Below are 24,150 nucleotides of genomic sequence, written 5' to 3'. Positions count from 1 at the left end.
CCAGCAGCCTCAGGTGCAACACACACACACACACACACACACACACACACACACACACACATGAGGTCTAGGGGAACTCTACATCTAAAAAGATGGATTATACTGTACTAGAGGTCGGAGGTATATTAAATATAGAGTGAGTCCAAGGAATTGTTGTCAAATATATCCGTTCGAGGTGTAATGGCACCATGATTATACCTCTGAGTGGAGAAATATAACATATAACATAAAATTGCTCTAACCATAACATTTCTAGACCAAAATAAGCAATGTGTCTTAAACTAAACTGGTGCAGATGTCACCTTTTTTAGCGCAATGTCTTAAAAATTATGATTCTTTGAATTGACAATTTTTCAGATACATTTTCCATTATGTACCCTTGATCTTGTCCTATCCGTTAGTCTCTTTTATTTGCTGATAATCTCATTAACCACTAATTAGCCTATAAACTAGCAACCTATACAACATTTAAATATCTTTACATACATATTCCCTTAATGTTTGCTGCTCTAATGAAATGTATATATATATATATATATATATATATATATATATATATATATATATAGATAGATAGATAGATAGATAGATAGATAGATAGATAGATAGATAGAAATATCAATATAGTTGTAGCCTTTTAACATAAAACTTTAAACTAGCCTTTAAAAATTGAATTTTATCTAAAGATTGAAATATTGAGCTGACATGCACATCTTTCCTCATACTTTCTATTGTATTTAGATGTGATAGATTGTGTTTCCAAGAATATCTGTTCATTAACACTTCTGATTTCTGATTTCTGACATAGTAAATAAAACAAAATGGTATTTAGAAAAAATAATAATGAAATAAATCTGTAATTGTATATTCACTGCCCACGTGCTTCTTTATTAGTCCTTCTTCTACCTTATCTTACTTAAACACGTTTCTTTATAATCACTTATCTCTATCACTGACTGAAGTCCTGAGCCTGAGATAATTCTTCACAGTCATGACATGTTTATCTTGGTATCGCCATTCTCTTGTTTATATCGTGTGCTGAGCCTGTAGTAGCCTGTGTATCCACCACTGATTGTTTATGTGGTTTCCTGATCCCGGTCTAATTCGAGTCTACAGCATCCTGTTTGTATGGGCTTTTGACCTTTGACCTGTATCCTGGAATCTGTTTTCTTGCACACGCATCCTACCTCACAGAGTAATACTGTTCTATACTATATATATACTGTTATAATATGTTTTCTCTGAATATACAAAACTTATCCTATTAAATCTAAGCTTATTTATTCGTCTGGTTATGACCAAATGAATAGACTTAAAAATAACTTGAATATGGAGATTTATATAAATTACTATATATAATAAATCATAGCTGCAATAACACATGGCTCTCTGTTTTTTTTGTGGATTTTGTGATTAATTAATCTAAAATTATTATATATATAATAATGTAATACACATGCATGCTGTGAAGAGAGAATGACAGCTCAAGAAGCCAATCAGAAACGCCTGAGAATAACCGCTGCTCCAATCGGCCGCTCACCTGAAAGCACCACCTCGATCAGATCTCCCTCATGGATGTCGTCGGCAGAGGTGAGCCGCTGCAGGATGTTCTCCGAGTTCAGGTCATGGCGGAAGAGCATGATCTTGTCGTACATGCCGAAAAAGCCACATTCTGGAAACTGTAACCAGATAAGGACAATACAGAGAGGCTTGGTTAGTTTACCTCATCAGACTGCCTGTAAAACAAATCATAAAACTGCTTCTATATGAAATTATAAGATATAAACAACATCCATTGAAAGGCAAGCAGGCAGTCTGTCAAGTCAGGTCAAGGCATGTGGGCTTTATTATCACTCCTCTTTACAGTCTGTATACATTGGAACAAAATGTTATTTAATAAAGGTTTACAGTCTGCAAGACTACGCCGAGTCTATAAAACAGTGTGTACATGTTAACTAGACTAGTCCTTCCAGCTCAACAGTATTGCACGAGTTGAACTTATGGAATTCTTATGGAATTGTCTATTTCTTAAATAAGAGTTTCCTGTTAAATTAGAGATTTCGGGCTAACTAGCAAACCCTGGATGTTAATATAAGCTATTCCTTATATCAGGAAGCTACAGAGTGGATTTTTCCTGCTGCGTGGCACATGCCTCAGTCTATCTGCAACTTGCTTTACAGGAACGGAAGATACCTTTTCCTGTTACCCCAAGTTACCCCAAGTGCAGGCTGTCAGCTAGTTCGTGTTGGGGGTTTAGCTTCTTTTTGTTGTTTTTGAAGTTTTGCACTGAAGATGATAGAAGTGATATCTACCTCATCCAAATAGTCTCATGAATACATTCCGATTTCGAAGCTCAGTAATCTTAATTTAAAAGGAAAATATATAGTAAAATAGCAACTTATGTACAAAAAAAAAAATTCACACAGGCCAGATGATAGCAGGATAGAGTGTTAAAGCTAAAGAAGCAAATTAGCTTAAAACACTAACTGAACTGGATGATAAAACACAGAAAATGCAAATAATAATAATAATAATAATAATAATAATAATAATAATAATAATAATAATAAAAATCCACTCAGAAGAAGCAAAAGTGTGTGTGTCTTTTAGCAAGTTAGCTATCATTGACTAGCTTGTCCCCTCAGTGTTAAAGCTGCCGGAAGTAAGCAACTACAGCACAAACGTCTGTTTAGGCTCTAGCTACCTTAGCCAGTGTTGGACTACTTTGCTAGCCTTTCTGTTTTGATTTTCTTTGGTGAGTTTGTTGGCTAGTTGGCCTGAGGGAACAGCAGAAAAACAGGGGAAAAAATGGGTGCAATTATATCCACGATACCTCTGATAGCTATGCGCTAAACACAACAAGAAGTCTCTGTGACAAGTTTTTTTCAATTGCTTACAATGGTCCATTGCATAGTTAGCAGACAGCCATGTAGTTCAAACACCAATGATGCTAGACGACATTTCAACAAATGATTAATAATGAAATTAGCGCATTATGAATGTAATATACACAATATTGCAGGTGGAAAAACAATATGAACAAATACAAACAAGACAAAGTATTGCATTGTGCTAGAGTGCACTATAAAGTGACTCAGTGCCTCAGTAGGAATAAGGAATGAACTGGACTTGAGGCTATTTAGGAAAAGGACAGCCATAAAAACAGTTCTTTAGCTTGGTTGACCGTGACTGGAAACTACAGAGTAAATTTGTGGATAATGGATAGTTTGTGCTGCTGCCTGGCACACTGCTCACTGTATCTGCAACCAACACAGGTTTTAATGCTTTACAGGAAAAAGCATTACACAGTTTATCCAAAAATACAGCCAAATAACTGGTGTCTGCTATTATAGCCAAGTAATGTTTATCTCACTTCAAATTTTCCACAAGTACATTACAAATGTCTGCATAATAAATAAATAATTGACATCCTCTATGTTGTTCCTGGAATTAAATACAAGGCACAATACGCATAAATGTCTGTGTTCATGTGAAGTAGGTCAGTGTCATGCCTGTTGTGTGTGTGTATTGTGTATTTTGTACTTTGTATTCTTTTCATGAGCAACTGAAATAGGGTGAGTTGGAAACCCGAACCTCACAGAGCAGCCCAGTCATTCATTCATCTGCCCATCATCATCAATAATGCCTGAGGCTCAGCAAATGACACCCTACAATCAGCATGAGGCATTGACACAACCATCTCGGAAACCCGGGGTAATCCCTCCAGTGGAGCACAGCCTCAACAATACTGCATTATGTTGGAGAACGATGGAATGATATGAAGCTGAAACAATGTTAACCATATGATCCCGTGAATTTGAATAAAAGAACAAAGGCTACCGGCTGACAGGACAATGAACGGCGCTCTCTCAGGATGCAGCCGGACTGTTAGCAGACATGCTATACGTCGCGCTCCAGAGAGCAACGTAAATATTTTATGCTCCCCCACAGCCAAAATATACGGAGCATTACTGCTAATATTTAGGACAGTAGTATGTGCTTCGTACTGTTGCTAATTAGCCAAAATGGAGGCTGTTAACTGAGCAATTTGTTTGGAAATGTTAAGAAAACTATGAAAGCTAAACAGGTAAATGTATTAGCATTGACATATGGAATTGATTATCTTATCGGACACTGAAAAACATTCTGAATGTTTAAGAAAAGAAACTGTATAAAAAAAGATGTGATAAAATGTAAGTCACCCTGGATAAGGGCATCTGCCAAATGCTGTAAATGTACATTATCTTCATCTACCACTGATTGCAAACACGCATGTGGCTTCTTTGCACCAAACCGCCTACTGACTCATAAAGCTGTCACAAATAGTACAGGACAAACCATTGATTTTTCTCACGCTGTCTGAATATGTTATCAGTGCCTCAATCCAGGTCACACTCTGCCTCTCCTGACCAGCCTGCCGTGTTGATGCCCCTGGCTTTAGATAATGAAAGGCAGAAGTGCAGGTAGCAGCTTAGACAAAATAAAATAACGCAATTTACTCAGCTGAAAACAAATGAACGGTGTCTCAGGTGTCGCATTCAAAAAGAAGGTAAAGCATCAAGAGAGTGACTCAGTGTACACATCTGATCATATTGTCTGGACAATAAGTCAGTTGTGCAGTTGTCACTCATCTAAAAAGCACTGCCCCAAAACAGCACGTCACTGATTTTATTGTCTAGTCTGGTTTATTTGTTTTGTCCTATTTGTGCTGTCATGGTCTAGCGCTGTACTGCTGCAAGTCTTTGCTACAGTCCTGATCTAAAGCCCTCTGCCAGGTTTGGAAAATATCTCTACAAAATGTTGATCCTTACAAAAAAAAACCTCACAGCCTTGCGGTTTGTCCGGTCACCTTTAAATGCTATATATTTAAAAATAAATTTCCACTAGCATGCCTTTTCCAGTGTTAGTGCCACTGGGTGCTGTTTTGAATTGTTATGGATTTCTTAGTTTCCTGAAATATTTATTAAATTTGTTTAAAAATTACTAACAAATAAATAAATAAATAACTTAAAATATACTAATAAAATAACTAAAATAAAATAAATTACTTGAAATAAAATAATAAAATAAAAATTGATTTAAATTAAAAATGTGGACATACAACTGTGTCTTGAAATTTCTTACAATTTCTTCTTGATTTATAAGATGTCCAAATGAACAAAACCTGATCCTAAATGGACGGTGTATTATTCGCAAACCATCTCAAAGCAACCAAAAGTTCCTTAAGTTAGAACAAGCCCATGAAGTTTAATATTGAAAATGTTTTTTTTATAAATGTTAAGATAACCTTAAGACAACTGTAACGGTGTGGTAACAGACATAGGCAGTTAAAAGACTGCTGGAGACATGGGCTACCCATAGTCACCACCTTTGGTCAGTAAAAATGGCAGTGGAAACCGGGTTAACTTGAGCTTATCAGCCTAGTCAGTAAACTTCAATTCAATTCAATTTATTTTGTATAGCGCCTTTTACAATGAACATTGTCTCAAAGCAGCTTTACAAATAAACCAACACAGGTTACATTAACAGCATCGGCTGTATTAAAGGATTAAGGTGTAATCGTCAACAAAAGAACCCTAAATCAGCCAGTTAACTATTCTGCAGGTGAAGATATGTACAACATAACTAGCAAGTTAACTGTTAGCTCATGGCGTTCACCCCTTCTGAGTCTCTGCCCATGTCTGCACCGCCCATTTCACACCATTCCCACCTCAAAGCCCTCCCCACCCCACCACAACTGGTTAACACCCATAAAAAGGGTGTGAGCAACACACAAACTAATACTAATCAACGTATACTAAACTGTGCAGCAGCTCTTCAGTACCGATGTATGAAGAGCTGATGATTGGCAGGTGCTTCATCTCTTCAGCTGCTGAATGATGAGCACAGAAGAACACAATTCAGAGAGCAGTGTCCTTAATTTAATTGTCCTTAGCTTAATTTCCTTGTGGATTTGTTTCTCTTTTAGGCTTGTAAACAGTTTTCTAGAATGAGGAATGAAACAGCATTTAAGTTACCACCTACAGTATGTTCAACAACTCTTATAGCTGCTTCCTATGGTGTCAATAACGTTTAACGTTTTTATGTGTATCTTTTGAGTTATTGCATTATATTTTTAGACGAGTGTAATTCTGTATCATCATGTTCTCATGTCTCAGTTTCAATCTCATCTCATTTCTCTATTGTTGTCTTGCTCCCCTGGTTTGATGGACAGCATGGAGATTGCTAAAACCTTCCACTGTTCAGAAAAAACCACTAACGTTCCAGGTTTTCAGAAGTCAGTGACATGTGTGATGAGGTATAAATCAGGTTTAAATAAAAAGTCAGGTTAGAAAATCATTTTTTTCCCCCATTCTAAAAAAGCGGCTATAAAACTAGACACAGTGGGAGTCAGAGCATCTGTTGTGTAACTCTTCCAGTTTCAATTTGTTGTAGGGAGTTGAATACTGAGGAACTGGTCTGCCACATCAGCCAGGACGGACGAGAAACAAGCGCTTGCAAAATACCTTCTTCCCCAGAGATTCGGTCTGTCACATTTGGATACATGTTCTGAGGATGTTGCACATATTAAGATAACCAATATACAAATCGATTTTTAAAAAAATCCTCCAGCTGAATCATTATATTTTCACTTCTCTAAATTAAGCAAGTGTCTGCTTGCATACAAACACACACACACACATACACACACACACCTCAAGTGGTATTTGTCACAAAGGCAAAAGAGGAAACAAAGGTTTAGAAAGTGATTCAGCTAATGCTGTGGCAGCTCACAAATCTTTCACCTCGCTCCAGTAATCAGGAAAACACAACAGGAAGCACGGCTGACTGGATGTGAGCCACCGTGACGCCGAGCACCGTCACCAGGAAGGAGGAGGCCCAGCGTGAGATACAATGACTCCCACCCTCTCATTGTCAAATACACTAATGTCCTTCAGGGATTAGGGCTTTTCCCTTGAGTTAATCTAGCACCTACACTACAAAGACGATTGTGTGTGTGTGTTTAGCTAGCATGTCCTGAGTAACATGGGAAAAAATCGGTTCGGCTTCACCATTTTGTTTTCTTGAGGCGAATCCTAGAACAGTACTTTGTTACGCCTTTTCCTGCTAACAAGGGGTCAGTAGTGGTTCTGTTCTCCAGGGAAACTCTTTAAACTTGCGTTTTCAGCAGTTTGAGTGTCGGTTTAAAACGTAATAGATTTGTGGAAACATATTGTACAAACCTAACAACAGACATAACATCTAACACCTAAAGGAAACACTTTTTCAACTGCTTTTAGCTACTGATCAGAAGCTACTGATTTAAGCTGATTCCCAGGTCCACCAAGCTGCCACTGCTGGACCCCTGAGCAAGGCCCTTAACCCTAAATTGCTCAGTTGTGTAAAATGAGATAAAAATGCAAGTGGTTCTAGATAAGGGTCGAGTTCTCTGTGTATCTTTCAGTCCCTACAATGGAGGAGTGGCCTCTCTACCTGTCAGTTCCAATAAAAATCTTCCAGCATTGAATTATATACATGAATTATAAAATTCAAACGTATTTAGTAATCTAGAATATCCAGAAGGCTTGTGCACAGATCAGACATTTTGGCTAGCTTTAAGGTTTTTACAACTCAAACACTAAGTGCAATAGGACAACTGGTTAGTGTTTAATTCAATTTTATTATGATAGTGTGACTACATAATTTCTTTTCTATAACTATATACAATAGTCAAATATTGTGATAACAGCAACTATAATAGAGTAATAATGAACTGTTTTAACAAAAATCTGTGTATATTAGTATATAACCTGTATATATTCGTATAATATTCAAAATATTATTACAGAAAGTCTAATATTCATTTGTAACATGAATAAATGAAACAAAATAAGAGATGCGAGTTTCTCTCATGACCCCATTTGCAAAACACTGTCAATGACCCCACATGTGGTAATGACCCACTCTTTAGAACTCATTAATACCTTTTAGTTTTGTTTTCTTTCACAATTGCCTGAACTCTACTGCATCAAAAATATTATTAATCTAAAAGCCTGGGACTAATTTAGGTAAAGGTCAAAATTCACATTAACCTTTTACTCACATTAAGTGCCAGTTTCACAGTGAAACATTGAAAAATAAAGTCAGTGCTCAATCTGCTCCAATTCTGAAGGCCAAAAGCCCTGGAAGCTGATGTGTGTCCATCGTTACCCAAACTCGTGCACACAGCTGCAGAAGCATCTCCTTGGATACCCGGGAGAGCTTTACCTGATCTTTGGCCTGTGTAACCATGGTAGTGTTGCAGCATGCACACACACACACACACACACACACAGCCAAAAGGAGTTACATATTGCTGCAGAGAACAGGCCAGCTTTTTCCACTCTTGATAATAATCATCAAGCTTTTGAGCCAGGGTTTGAAAATAACGGGGTCATTAAATCCATTAACAGCTGACTAAAACTCCACTGCTTAGACATGAGGGTGCTCAAAGCATTAAACCTGGCTAATGGATAAAGGGCACAAAGTCGTGCATATGCGTGTGTGTGCGCAAGCAGGCCTGACAAGACGCTTGTGTGTGTGTGTGCCCGCTATCATGCAGAAAAAACCTGACCATGCATCTTGTTTTGGGATTTGCAGTACAGGTCCGGTATTTTTTTGGCAACAGGAGTGTGAAATGATATAGTAATTAATTAAAAATTAAAAAACACAGGAAAGACTTATTAGACTTCTATGCAAATGTTATCATAAGGAATGAATATGAGTAAAAAAAAAAGAGTAGTCCTTATGTAAAATACTAAAACAATGGTGGACAAATCAGTAGCTCAGATCGTCAAGATGTCCATTATTTCTAATCGCTCTAGACGAGTGACTCAGAAAGCTACAAAACGCTATAATGAGTCGTTTCCAGATCACCTCACATCACCGACCCTCGACAATACGAGCGCATGAGTGCTCCTTTGTTTTCTCTACAAAGTACTCGAGCTTCTGAAAGCACATCCCTACTAGCAATGCTAGTTTTCTCTTCCTTACAAGAGATTCCCATAAGACAGAAAACATGTGCTAGCAAATCATGTTGAACATAAATCACAGATACAAAGCAGAAGAAATAAACATGTATTCTGTCATTCAATCAAGTATTCCTCTTCAGTAAGCAGGAGCAGAGCCTATCCCGGGAACGCTAGGCGAGAGGCGGAGTCTGGAATTGTATTACCTAACATGTCTTGAGGTCATGAATGGATGAATATTAAAGAAGGACTGTGGGATCAAATCACTGCTGCTGGGGAAGCAAAAAAACGAATTAAGTAACAACTGTTATTGAGTATTTACTGAATCATAGCGCAAGTACCGGAATAAACGAGCGAGAGTTCGAGGTGTGTCGTTATAAGAAAATAATGTGGCGAGACACGTGCTGGAGTATTATAGAACATCTTGAAGTGTTACTTCCTGTCATACGACATCAAATTGCTAACACTAACAATTTTTCTCCATAAAAAAAATGGCAAGATTTTACTAGCTACTTGTTCCTGTATGCTTTTTACTTACATTTAATGTTCTGTATCGCTCATTAACAGCTATGAACAGTCATTCCCTCACCAGATGTTTTTTTTCTTTCTATCTATCTCCTGAATTAATAAGACAAAACAGCTGTTACAGAAAGACTGATAAGCATCACATATTCAGCCCTGGGGACTTTCCCATGGTGGAAAACTTCTATGTACTGTTTTATCCCTGACGGTAACAAAGCACTGAAACAGCCGAAGTAGTCATTTTTCTCCACGTCGAAAATTTGTATATCTGGTAAGTCTTGTAGGTCACATTTACTTGTTAAATATCCTTCAGGATTTTGCAATTTTTAAAAATATTCAGACAAGTTTGCAATTGTTAAAAGATTTGGGCATCATGTAACATCATTACAACAAGCATTCAGCCTAAGCCCAAGTCAAATTTATGCGAGTCAAACATTAGTACAGCTCTCATAGAAAGTAATTACATATGGGTCTTCAAATGAGTTAACAAGGAAGAATCCTGTGCTTGCAATTTCGCCAACTGAAGCAATCTTCCGGAAAAAACACACAACAATCTCTGCAAGTTGCATCGCCAATTTCGATCAAGAAATGCAAGATCAAGCATTTTTTGCCCACAACAACCACAAAAAAAAAAAAAAACCTCTGCAAAATTGTGGAAGGATTCAATAACAAGATGATAACAAGAACATTAGGGCTTAGATTACATGGAGTGACAAAAATATACACCCTAAAAAAATGAGCTGTTACAGAAACAATAAAATAATTAAAGCAGTATATTATACAATAAAATCCATTAGATACTGAAAATAATTTCATACAACTTTGATTAGCTAGTTTCCTAGTTAGTCTTCTTGCTTAGAATGTGTCAAAATAAAGAGCTCCTGATGCATTCACATCAATTAGATACACTGTATTGCCAAAAGTTTTGGGACACCCCTCCAAATCATTGAATTCAGGTGTTGTTTTTCAGGGGTTGGACTTGGCCCCTCAGTTCCAGTGAACTCTTAATGCTTCAGCATACCAAGACATTTTGGACAATTTCATGCTCCCAACTTGGTGGGAACAGTTTGGGGATGACCCCTTCCTGTTCCAACATGACTGCACACCAGTGCACAAAGCAAGGTCCATAAAGACATGGATGAGTGAGTTTGGTTTGGAGGAACTGACCCACAGAGTCCTGACCTCAACCCCACAGAACTCCTTTGGGATGAATTAGAGGTAGAGGAAGGGGGCATCCCCAAACTGTTCCCACAAAGTTGGGAGCATGAAATTGTCCACAATGTCTTGGTATGCTGAAGAGTTCCTTTCACTGGAACTAAGGAGCCAAGTATAATCCCTGAAAAACAACACCTGAATTCAATGCTTTGGATGGGTGTCCCAAAACTTTTGCCAATATAGTGTAATAATAGTACTGATATCACAAAACAAATACACGCCTACTGGCTTTTAAAAGAGCAGCAGGATCCCCGACAGGTCACAGCTCAGTTTCCCAACTCATCTCTCATGGTTACAGTGAATGTACGAACACCGTCATATCGCACAACCGAGACAGGAGCAACACATCACATCAAGTCAACAGCACAGACACCTGATCATAACATCCAATAACACTCAACCATCCTCAGCTTCCTGTAATATGATTACCAAATAAAGGATTAAGGAAAAAGCAAATGTTGTCAGCTAACATGTTACTGCTGGAACACGGTGATACTGTAGATTTAAATAGTGTGTTGACGGGATATGATTTCCCACTGTAGATCTGCGTGAGGAATCTCATTTCAAAGCTTGAATGTAGACTGAAAATTGTGAAATACAATACAATCAGAAAAAAAGGGAAGCTGAGCCTGACAGGACTGGCATCAAATATATAAATACAGAGTCATTGACAATTCCTAAGAAAAGTAATTTAATGACAATGACTAATGTTTTAAAAGTAATTCAATAGTTTGGTAGTTTTTTTTGTATTTCCTTGAAATAAATATATACACTGATCAGGCATAACTTTATGAGCACTGACAGGTGATGTGGATAACACTGATTATCTCCTCATCATGGCACCTGTTAGTGGGTGGGATATATTAGGCAGCAAGTGAACAATTTGTCGTCAAAGTTGATGTGTTAGAAGCAGGAAAAATGGACAAGCGTAAGGATTTGAGCGAGTTTGACAAGGGCCAGATTGTGATGGCTAGACGACTGGATCAGAGCATCTCCAAAACTGCAGCTCTTGTGGGGTGTTCCCGGTCTGCAGTGGTCAGTATCTATCACAAGTGCTCCAAGGAAGGAATAATGGTGAACCGGTGACAGGGTCAGGGATGGCCAAGGCTCACTGATGCACTTGGGGAGTGAAAACTGGCCCATGTGGTCGATTTCCCTGATAGAAAGGTGTCAGAATACACAGTGCATGACGGGTCAGGGCTGTTTTGGAAGCAAAATGGGGACCAACACAATATTAGTCAGCTGGTCATAATGTTATGCCTGATCAGTGTATGTACACACATATGTGAACATGGACAGCTACATCAATATCATCACGATTATAAATCCATATTTTCTCAATTTATGATGAATGATGTCACAAACGGAGAGCGGTGACAGGTGCAAATGCAGTTCAACACTTTTAATAAAGGGTAATTCACAGAATTCCAAAAAGTCAAAATACAGGCATGGGTCAGGTGCTGAGCAAACACAGGAAGTGGTTAAGCTGTTGGACTGCTGACCAGAAGATCACCATGCAGCCACTGCTTGGCCCTTGAGCAAGGCCCTTTACCCTTAATTGCTCAGTTGTATATATGAAATAAATATAAGTTTATATATAATATATGTCTGCTGAATGCCATGAATGGTAAGGTAGAAAAAAATGTTGTGATTTAAGAAACGGGCAATAATCCGTAAACCAGAACAACAATAATCAGTTGGACAAGTTAGACACAGGAACACTGAGTGTGAATTGAGAGTGCTGTGGTGTGTAATTGTTAAAAGGTGTGTGTAATCAGGGACTGGGCGTTGAAGTCTGTAGCGGTTGTGTAGTTCTCTGGGTAGTGCAGTAGAATGTTGTCTCCAGAGACTGTACTTTTTTTGTCAACATACCTTTTGTGCTTTATTAATAGTTGTAGTGACGGTTCATGTTCATCAGTCAATAAATGCTGGAAAAATTAAATTTTATTCCAAATCAAAGCTGTACTTTTGTCTCCAGATAACAAAACAAAACAAAACGAAGGAAAGAACCAGTTACTGATAACGTCCATATGTTAACATCTCGGCAGGATAGCTCAGACCTCAGCTCAGAGAACTTGCATGTGGTACAGTGAGGAACTGTCGTCATTCACACACCGGCTTAAAATAGACTCCCTGTCATGGTGTTTCGCTGGTATTTCATTTACGGCAACAGTTTTCTTGCACTGCTGATGCTGAATAATCCGCTGCGGGTTTACGCAAGGTTCTATGCTGGGCCGTAGATATTTAAAGCTTAAGTGTGTACAAAGTGAACAAGGGATGAGTGTGTCCATCAAAGCAAGCAACCAGCCTGTGAATACCATCACTGACCTGAGAAAATATTCGACAGTGCACATGATGGAGAAACAAACGGTAAAGAGGATGTGTGCTTTATGAGCTGTTTATGTAGAGCATGTCGTTTGCATTCTTGTGCCACAGTGTGCAGTTGCTTCCTCAAACAAAAAAGAAGAAAAAACACAGAATAAAAAAGAAATTTTTGAGGTGAAACTTGAAGATATGGCTCTATAGATAAATTATAGACAAGATCCATAATTTTGCTGCTAACAAAACAGCAATAAATGATTTTTATAGATACAAGAGACATGTTATGTATTCAGGAAATGTAAGTATTTTACAAAAAAAAAAAGAAAAAAAAAAGAAGATAAAGCAGCTGGTACAAAAGGTGTGTCTCAATCAGCTCACGAGTTCAGTAGTGAGGGCACTGATCAGAGAGTCGGCCATTTTACGGGCTGTCGCTCATTCTCTGTCTCTCTGGCTCTCTCTCTCTCAATCTCAAGCACTGAAACAATTGCTCCGTCAATAATAAAATCCACCAGTGCACCACAAAAACCTTTAACATTTATAAAGCTCTATTTTCTCTATTTTATCTATTTCTGATGTCACAAACACAGAGTGGAGTCAGGTGCAAATGCGGTTCAACACTTTTAGTAAAGGGAAATTCACAGAATCCAAAATGTCATAAGGACAAAATATAGGCGTGGGTCAGGTGCTGAACTAATAGAGTAGACAGGAAGTGGTTGGACTACTGACCAGCACATCAATGCTCACTATGTTTCCTAATTCAATCTTATAAATATATAATAGTACATTATATATATATATATATATATATATATATATATATATATATATATATATATATATATATATTTATAGCGCTCAAAAGACAGTTTAGTGATATTTAACTTACTTAACTATCTTGTTCTACAGTATGCAGGGTTTGTTTGAGTCTAATGACTTTTAAGTGATTAATCCACTAGCTAACAAATTTATATAAGATATAAAACGTAAATGTTTCATATGATTGGGTTTTTACAAGAAATTGAAATGTCACTGGAAATTAAGTCAGTACCCAAACATGGAGTGAGCCAGGGTCTTTACCAGCGCTTGGGTAAACGATATACTGACTCATGAGATTGAGACTCATTCAGACACACCCATAGTTTTGATCTAATATCCAATCAGATTGGACCAATGTCCAATCAGTTACTTTTTTTTTTAGAACTGCTCGACTGGTCCCACCATCTCTCAGGGTAAGAGGTAGTTACACATCAAGACTCTTCTCTGTTCTGGCATCGAGGTGGTGGAATAAACTTCCCCTAGACATCCGAGCAGCTGAGTCACTGGCTCTCTTCAAACAACAGGTGAACCTTTTCCTGAAACACTTAAACTACCTCTTATTTCCCTGTTTGTTTTATCCACCAGAGTTGGGCTGATGGTATCTGTGACCTATTGAACAAGTGTTGATGTGATAGATCAGGGGTGTCCAATCTTATCCGCAAAGGGCCGGTGTGGGTGCAGGCTTTCATTCCAACCGAGCAGAAGCCACACTTGAGTCTACTGAAAGCCAAGATCAGTTGATTAGCCAGTTGGAATCAAGTGTAGCTTGTGCTTGGTTGGAATGAAAACCTGCACTCACACCGGCCCTTTCTGGATAAGATTGGACACCCCTGTGATAGAGACTTCAAAGCAGTCTGCTTTGGATAAGAACATCCGCCAAATGCCAGAAATGTAAATGTGAATGTAAATGTACAGGGAAAAACACCAGAGTCCTGAAACATACTACTTAACAAAATATATCCTGTTATTGTGTGCTTAGATTATCGTATTACATCATCATCGGTGCACAATGGACGCGACACGTAAGCAACACGTCTGTGAAGAGTAAGCAACCATCTGTCCAATCCACACAAACCGGCGTGACGACGGGCTTCAGTTTATATCAAGTTATCGAATTCTCACATGTACCAGAGGGTCGAATAAACCTGACGTTTGGCCAGTCGAATTTAAAGCAGCTGTATTTACAGCATAGTTCATGTGAAACAGTTTATTTCTTTTCTGTTATGTTGATGTAATGAGCATTAATGAGTAGGAATGCTGTACAGAATCTCGTACAGAAGTTCACAGTGAACAGAAAGCCGGACGTGTGGATCATGCTGTGGATCCCCAAACATGTAAATAAATGAAGTAATTAAATAAGACAAAGAAGGAAACTGGCCTACGTCACACATTAAAACAACACATTCAGCCAGTTTTCCTTTTTGCTACCTTCTTTAGAAGCTCTGGCTTTGAATTAAGATTTTAAAATATATAAATTATTGATGTTGCAGACACTGTATTTCACATTATATCATACAACCGCTAGGAATTTCACCTCTGACCCAAAACATCCATCCAAATCAACAAAATATTCAATATTTTTTATTATCTATTTATCTACAAAAATGTGTTTAGTTTTTATGTTTAAAAATAACATTTAAAATTATTTTTTAAAAATATATAAAAATACAAAATAATAAAAAAATAAAACTGAAATGAAAGTTAAATTTTTAAAAATATTTTGCAGTTTTAAAGGCAAATTTTAACATCATACATCTGCTTAGTCAGTTTGTAATTTCTTAAAAAAAATTTTTTAATGTAGTCAAATGATATAACAATTTCTATAATCTTTATAGAAAAAATTACATTACATTATTATTACAAAAAAATTGTAATATGAAATAAATGAACATCAACATGATCATCTTCCAGCCTTAGTTTTTAAGCCTTGAAGTATGGTTTAAGATCTTCACCAGTGCAATTAATTCAAAGATTCTAGCATTACTATATAAAACCCAAAACATTTCCACTTTGCATGTTGTCTCTCACACACCATGTGTTCCAAATCTACTTTCTGCACACCCACTTTGTCCTTGCAATGTCCCCCCGGTGTGAGTCACGTACATGACAATCATTCTGTCATTAACTTAAGTTAATATTAACTTGTAGAAGCCGAAGGACTCGGAAGGGTTAAAGCTACTGAACCAAAACCGGTCCTAAGTAAATGTGCCACTATAAGAGAGTCAGCATGACCCCTTTTGTATAAATTTCCATCAAAACAACTGACCTCAGTGAATTACACTCCAGCCAAGCTTCTGGAAAATTTCCTAGCAAGTCCACCTTGTGTGCTGCGGCAGTATCACTGGATTACTCAGTTTGGTTTGTACAATCAAACCAATGAGACAACTGGGTCACCAGCAAATATTTGACTGATCTTAACGGCTGTTAAAAGGCTTTTTTATCCCTTTTTTTAAAGGAAATAAAGAATGATTAGATTAGAAGAATGCTATGACGATATGATAAACTTCATTATACAGAGATTATTTTTACTTTTTTTATTGCTTTTTTTAAATAGCACCATCTTCATATATATTTGGCATGAATTAATATTGTACTGTAATTTGGGTTTTATTTAGAAATTTTCTAATTATTTTGCACAAAATGGTTTGTTTATCTAAAAAACAAAATAAACATTTTACGTGGCCATCTTAAGAGCGGTGCGCCAGTTAAAAATTAAAGCTTTAAAGCTTTCTAGTTTATGGATACAAGTATTTTATTGGTATCAGTCAACACGGTTTCAGTATCAGTGTCGGAAAATTTCTAGTTAACATCATGACTCATGAAACATCTCTTTCTATAAAACCTCCTGATAAATGTAACCATTACGTTTCCAGTTCACCTTGTTCGACTCAGGAGGATCGACCTGTGATCACCCAGGACTGTTAATAAAGATGTGTCTGATATCTGCACAAGCTTGTGTTTATTTAAACGTTTCGTACAGCCTGCTGTGAACAGGAAAGCAGTGCATGATGGGATTAACACAAGCAGGCAGAGGGTGTTTCCTGCTGCTGTTTCCATGCCTCGTGGCCATCCAGAAGGACAAAAGCATCGTGTCTGAGGCAGCGACAATCGGAAACATGCCTGTGAGGAATAATTGTTTTACTTTGATACACACAGCTGCTTATCTATGGAAAGATGAAGAAATCTACATGTTGCTGCCATTTATCAGATCTAGATAACATGCAAAATAGTTCTAATGCAATAGCCATTGTGCATTCATGCTCTTTAACAGTCCTTTCCTCTGGGTATGAGCCAGTATTCAGGATAATTGCCTAATTGTCTAAGTGTCATTTCCATCGCAGAGGTGAATAGGATTATGGGATTGCTTTATACACTTTTAAAATCTAGCCAAAATAAGCAACCATAACTTTCTGTCCTTGTTCTGGTTTCAACATGGAATGGAGTGATATTTTGAAGGGACTATAAAAGCAGCGCGATGTTTAGGTTGAATGTCATGAGCTGCAACATACTCGGTTTCGCAGGAAATCCATGCCGCCGTTTCACCCCACACATAGACAATATGTGAGGTTAATGTCAATAGAGATAGAAGTTTATCTTCTCCTATATACTCTTTCTGTGATATATACTTCCAGATTTCATTATTTAATTACGCAGATGCATTTCTAAATGAATGATTTTTCACTGACAGCACAAATTCAGCCTGAAATATATGGTATAATTATATAAGAGCTACTTATACCACAGTACTGTTGTGACTCAAAATCTATCAGTGTTGACATTTTCTATAAGGACAACTCTGACAATGGTTCAGGATACAGAGAAATTAACATTTCTGGAAGGCATCTCAGCTCTTTGTTACAGTCAGTATGCTTTCCACCATGAGAAAGTCTTCAGGACAGACTTTTCTAATATTCACTCTCATGTCTAATATTCATATAACATCCAGCACGTCTTCGCTGATCAACGACATGTTGTGTAAGGATAAAATTGTGTATATTCTCTATTAAATAAAAGATTCCTTTACACTTCTGCAAAACAAATGATCCTTCCAGCAGGCCCAGCATGCTCACTGGACATCAGTCCAGGAAATGTTTTGCCTCATGAGTTCTAATGAATGGTGAGGAAAACGCTATTATTTACACATACAGCATGATTGCGTGATCTGTGACATCACAAGACTAAAATACCAGTGAGGTTGGGAGATGGTGTCAGTGTGACGCAGAAAGGCTTCTTCATTTTCCTTTTATGAAATAGTCTTCTCTGTTCATATTAAAAGAAGTGTCTCTTGTTAAGATATTCATCTAAGGCATTGATTGGTTTTTAGCAACATACAGATCTGTTTGTTCTTACTGTCTGCTCCACATGCCTTTTGGTACCTCGTCTTTCAGATGTATATATTTTTGTCGGTGCGTGTTGCTGGGTTTGAAATACACAGAAACATGATATTTCTTTCTGACACACCCTCCACAATGTCCTTCCATTCACTCGTTCTCCTTTAGTCTTGTTTTCTTATTGGACCTTTTGGTCTACCACAAGCTCTTAAGCGTTTATTCAGATGTATGAGCATTTCGACGGCACAGGAATTGCAACAATCCTGAATCCTGTTGAATGTTCTACGCTAGTGACGAGAAGGTCCTGAGTTCAAATCACTGGACTGCCATAAAGCCACAGATCTCTGACCTTCAACTGTCCAGCTGTATGTACAAACCCAGTCGTGACAGTATTCAAATTCAAGTATTTAGATGTCAATATTTATTTATTTCAAGACCAGGTAATATTTTAATTTGTACTGGTCTAGCTTGGTTTATTGGATTTGCTTGGTCCCAGCTACCAATTATTTCCATTAGGCAAGGCAAATGTAAACTAGATACATTTGTGAAAATGTGCAATTATTATTAGATTATTAAAAATGTACATAATGTATAGCAAGCTTATACTACATTTAAATTAGATCAATAATATGACTTAATAATTACACTTTTAGTACAGCTAGTTGTTGTTCAACTCTGGACTAAATGCCTGCATGCCATAGCAGTGATCTCCGGATGTGTTGACTCATTAAAATAACCCAAGTTAAACAAACTCCTCTGTAGTCAATATTGATGCTTGTGAAGGTGGTGGCCCCCACACGGCAAACTTTAACCAGGCTGGAAAGAGCCAAAGCAAGACAAAAACACAAAGTCCAGACAGTCTGATCATAACACACAGGCTGAAATGGACAGTCCACCCGTCTACCGTCTTACGTCCATTCAGTACAGACGCCACCTCCAACTCCTGGAGTCTCCATGTAGTCTACAACCAGTCTCTAGAAATTCAGACAAGGTTTAATTACAGGAAACTATCTCATTATAGAGCAACAAAATAAGCTCATAGAGCATGTCATCGTGAAATGGTATGGGTGGCGGTAGCTCAAGTGGTTAAGGTGCTGGGGTCCTTGACAGGAAGATCGGGGTTCAAGCTGCCACTGTTGGGCCCTTGAGTAAGGCCCCCTGCTTCAAGGGCACTGCATCATGGCTGACCCTGTGCTCTGACCGCAACCCCCAAGGAAGGGGATATGTAAGGAAAGAATTTCACTCTGCAGTAATGTATATGTGACAAATAAAGATTACTTAACAATAAAATGTCACCTCTAATTCAATCTGAAGATTAGACTATTGGCAGCTCAGTGCTTAATTCTGGATGAAATCAATCCGTGTACAAACACTGCTACTCAGAACCAGTTTTATCTTTTTTGATTCTTTTCTGAAGACAAGTTAAAGTTAGCAGATTTGAACAAAGAGTTTATTTGTTAGCATGAGGTGTTTCGTAATATAACGCTTCCATTTTAACCGGCTCCTATCGAAAAGGAAAAAAGGAATGAAAAATACAGGAAATACTGCAAGATGTTATGATTTGCGTGACCTAGAGGTTGCCGCCCTCTTTGTGAATCACAGAGACACAGTGTAAGTTACACCTATGAACAGAACTATTCAGACATTTCAACACTTGAAACTGAGCTCAGGTACATGTGGTTTCTGCTGATTACTTCACCTTGATTGATGTTCACCTGAGGTAAACTGGATATAGGCATACCTTGGACAGCATAAAGCCTTACACATTTACACAGACAGTTTAGTTGAGGTAATTGAGGAATTGACCCCAAATAAAGGCAGAAAATTTAGGGATAGACACAGAAACAGTTCTGCAGGTACGACCACCTCTGTAGCCCTTGACCATTTCGATTTTTGTGATGAATTGCCAAGATAGAAGCAACTCCTCAATATATGACAAACAAAATTGTAAGTTCGGATGAAACTAAGATAGTAACCGCATTGTTATATCTGGAGGAATACAAATCCACCCCATGATGGTGGTAGCACGATGCTTTGCAAATGTTTTACTGGACTATGGGAAAGTTGAACAGAAACATCTGTTTCAAAATTGCTCATGACCTCCACCTCTGACACAACAGGAAAGTGGATTGCAAAACAGTCAGAAAATTGTGATGAGAGCTACTCCTTGTGTGAATGTCCTTGAGTGACCCAGGTAGAGTCCGGACTCGACTGTCATTAAACGAAAGAGACCTGAAAATATTGTGCCACTCTTCATCCACCTTGACAGAACCTGAGAGACGAAAGGGAGATGATCTACAAACTCAAATGTGCAAAGTTACACAAGAATATGTGCAAAGAAACCATAGAAAGAGCCTAATAAATAAATCAATGTCTCTGCAATTAAAATAGGTAACAAACAGAATCAATTTTTTTTTTTTAAAAAGCTGATGCAAAACATGAGGAAAAACTGAAGGGGTGTGTGTGTGTGTGTGTGTACGTGTGTGTGTGAATATTTCTGAATGCACTGCAAATACCAGTGATAAGAAAACAACACTGAAGATACATAATATTTCCACATTCCATGGGTTGCGTGATAAAAACATGCTGTGTTACTGCTAATGTGGAAGGATACTATTACAGACTCAGTAGATCACACTGAAGCAGTAAATATTTAAAAGGTTTTAACTTCGAAAGGAATTTCAGAGCCTCGGTTTGCATGAAGAGATTGTGTAACATCTGTGATTCATGAAGTGACTCGTGAAAAGTCTAAACTCCAGATAACACCTTCTGTTTCTGTACACCGTTTTAATTAACTTGGCGAGCGGCATCTTAAATGAAAGGCGACGATGACCTTCTCTGAGACGTGTGTTTACCTTCAGCGCAACACAACTCGGGATTCCACTGTATGAGTGTAATGGATGAAAATAGAATATTGTGATTATACTGATGCACTTGCTAGTCATTCACACTAACATGTGACAGTCAGGCAGGTGTTATAAAACCATCTAATCTAGCGCCATCAGATTTAAGAACAGATTCTTCCCCAGAGCTCTGACTGCTCTGAATCAACCCGAAAACCTCACACTATACACTACCATTCAGACGTTTTTCAAAGAAAAACACTTTTATCCATTTCAAATACAAAAAACCGAGGCCCATTATCAGCAACCATCGATCCTCTGGTTCAATCTCATTTTATTTTATTTTTTTGCTAAACCAATCCATTTTCGCTAATTAAAACTGTTGTACTTATTAAAGTGGCCTTCTTTAGGTTAGTGTAATATCTGGAGTATCAGGAGTTTTGGGGTTGTTTACAGGCTCAAAATGGCCAGAAAGAAAAATCTTTATTTTTCATGGTAAGAATTTATCTCACCATGCTGTGAACTGCTCCCTTCATAGAACATCACAAACTGGCTCTAACCAGAACAGAAAAGGGACTGGGAGAAAATAGACTGGAAAACAGGTCATTTTCAAGTGATCTCCCCATTTGAACCCATTTATCCATACACGCTATCTGCCAGTGTGTACTATTTACATACAGTCTATTATACATAACAGTGAACACTGCTCAATTCACTTACATTTCTGGCATTTAGCAGACACCCTTATCCAGAGCGGCTTACATTTTATTTCATTTTTTATACAAATGAGGGTTGAGGGCATTGCTCAGAGGCCCAGCAGTGGCAGCTTGGTAGACCAGGGATTCAAACTCACAACCTTCTGCTAAGGAGTCCAACACCTTAACTCCTAAGCTACCACATCAAGAACACATGTGCAATACTGTTGTCTATAAGGTACTGTCTTTTGGACTTTATAATAGTATAACATGCTGTACTTACAGTTTATTTAGTTACGGCAATCATATTACGTTAATCAATAATGTTTACACTGTTAAAATTGTAGACATTTCAACACACATCACATACGTGCAATACTGAGGCAGCTACAAGGTACTGCCTCTTGCACTATATCACTTATAACACTATGCTGTCACTACCCCACTGTTTATTCTGCCTTTACTTCCGTTATTTTGGCTATTTAATTCCACATTGTTTTTAATATTAGGCGTCTTAGAGCTGATAACCCCATTTCATTGTTTTGTGGCACTGTATACACCCAATGACAATAAAGAAGTTCATTCATTCATAATGTGTGACAATTTTCTGGGCAAAATTACTGCTTATTTTTAGGAACAAACTTGAATTGAGCAACACAGTTCTGTATCTGGTGAGAAAAATACTGTAGTCTCCTACTTGGGGATGTGGTAGCTTAGTGGTTACAGTGTTGGCCTACTGATCAGAAGGTTGTGAGTTAGAATCCCAAGTCCACCAAGTTGCTACTGCTGGGCCCCTGAGCAAGACCCTTCACTCTCAGTTGTACAAAATGAGATAAGTTGTAAGTCGCTCTAGTTAAGGGTGTCTGCCAAATACCGGAAATATAATTGCTACAAAATTTTGGTGTGTATCGTTAGAGCCAGTATAGCAGTAACGATTAACGTCATACTGGACAGCCTTGTTTAGCTGTGAAAACACACTTCCTGTGACACCCTCTTAATGGAATTCAAACTCCAGCAGAGTGGTTTATGCATTAAACAGGTAATGACCCTGAACTGTGTACACTAAGCTCACATACACACAGCCTGATGTCAGGCACTTAGTTTAAGGATGACTGCTCTGCTGGACTGCACTGCTTAATCACACACATTGATGTATTTAAAGGGGAATTCCTTTCTGTTCTGCTTTCAGATCATCAACTTTGCTTGACATATAGTTTGTTTTTAGAAACAGTGACTTTACCCATCCTTCCTTATTGCAACCCACACAACATAAAGTCTGACCTGTGCCTATAGTGCTGCGCTGACGAATTCTCTGATCTGATTGGCTTAGCGAGTTCAGCCTGAACAGCTTATATGGTAATGTTTTCTGTGAGAGGACCTTTATTTTTGGAAGGAGTCTCCAGTGTCAGTGCTTCATACCAATCGCAATAGAGTTGTTCCTTTTAAGATTTCTGCCTCAGGACAGACTTCACGATAAAGGACATTGCGTTTCTGGTTTCTTGGTGCATTTTTGGAGCATCACACACGCTCATACGGTAACATATGTTAAAAAGCAGCACAGAAGTACATAACCTCAGGGTGTGTTTTAACAGGTGCAATTAAATCATCATTATAGCAGTTCGAAACACAGTTGGGCAACATCAAAAAAGCCTTAAGCAAATCCATAATGGCAAAAGGAAAATAGGTACACTCAAGTAAATATGAATGAGATGTCACAATGAAACAAAGACACCTGGAGATATAAACAGGCAACCTAATCAAAGGCTAAAGAGGCAAACTTATCAAAGGATGAACACAATGGAGAAATCAACCAATGGTAGAACAGGGGCGGAGACAGGACCAAGAAGTGAAAACAAACAAATGTCACAATAATAATGTGTTTATAATAATAATGCTTCAAGTTGTTAAGGTTTGTTGATCAGAAGGTCTGGGTTCAAGCCCCAGCATTACCAAGCTCCACTGTCGGACAATTGATCATTAACCCTCTCTGCTCCAGGAGCGCTGGATCATAACTGCCCCTGCACTCTGATCCCAACTTCCTCAGCTGAAATATGTGAAGAAAAGAATTCCACTGTGCTATAATGTATGTGTGGCGATAATAAAGGCTTCTTCTTCTTCTGTGTTTAAGGCAACTTGTAATTGGGAGTCTAGCATCAGCAAAATCCCCTGAAAACACCCCCTTAACTTGAAATTTTAACTCACTGAAATTTCATCAGTCTTTTCAACTACCGGTTCCTTCACAATTTACAGAGTGAAGTCAAATCAACATCCGCTCATACTCTGAATGGCGTAAAGTCCCTTCTCTCAACTTTTAAGTGAGTTTATAACAGCATTGGCTTTAGATCAGTTCATATACAGACACAGTAGTTGACTAAATCTATAACAATGACCATCCTAATTGATGCTCTGACAAATCAAC

General features: G+C 37.9%; 1 protein-coding gene across 1 annotated transcript in view; it reads right to left on the bottom strand.

The window, feature by feature from the left end:
• LOC131345945 (serine/threonine-protein kinase D3-like) overlaps window positions 1-24,150 on the bottom strand; it is a 56,858-nt gene that overhangs the window by 25,998 nt on the left and 6,710 nt on the right. The window contains exon 3 of the mRNA XM_058379161.1: window positions 1,541-1,679. Coding sequence (XP_058235144.1) covers window positions 1,541-1,679 — 139 coding nt within the window. The remainder of the gene's footprint in view (window positions 1-1,540; window positions 1,680-24,150) is intronic.

The sequence above is a fragment of the Hemibagrus wyckioides genome, linkage group LG25 (assembly GCF_019097595.1).
Source record: "Hemibagrus wyckioides isolate EC202008001 linkage group LG25, SWU_Hwy_1.0, whole genome shotgun sequence".
NCBI lineage: Eukaryota > Metazoa > Chordata > Actinopteri > Siluriformes > Bagridae > Hemibagrus > Hemibagrus wyckioides.
Note: the sequence above shows the minus strand (reverse complement) of the source record. Positions and strands in the feature narration are given on the sequence as shown.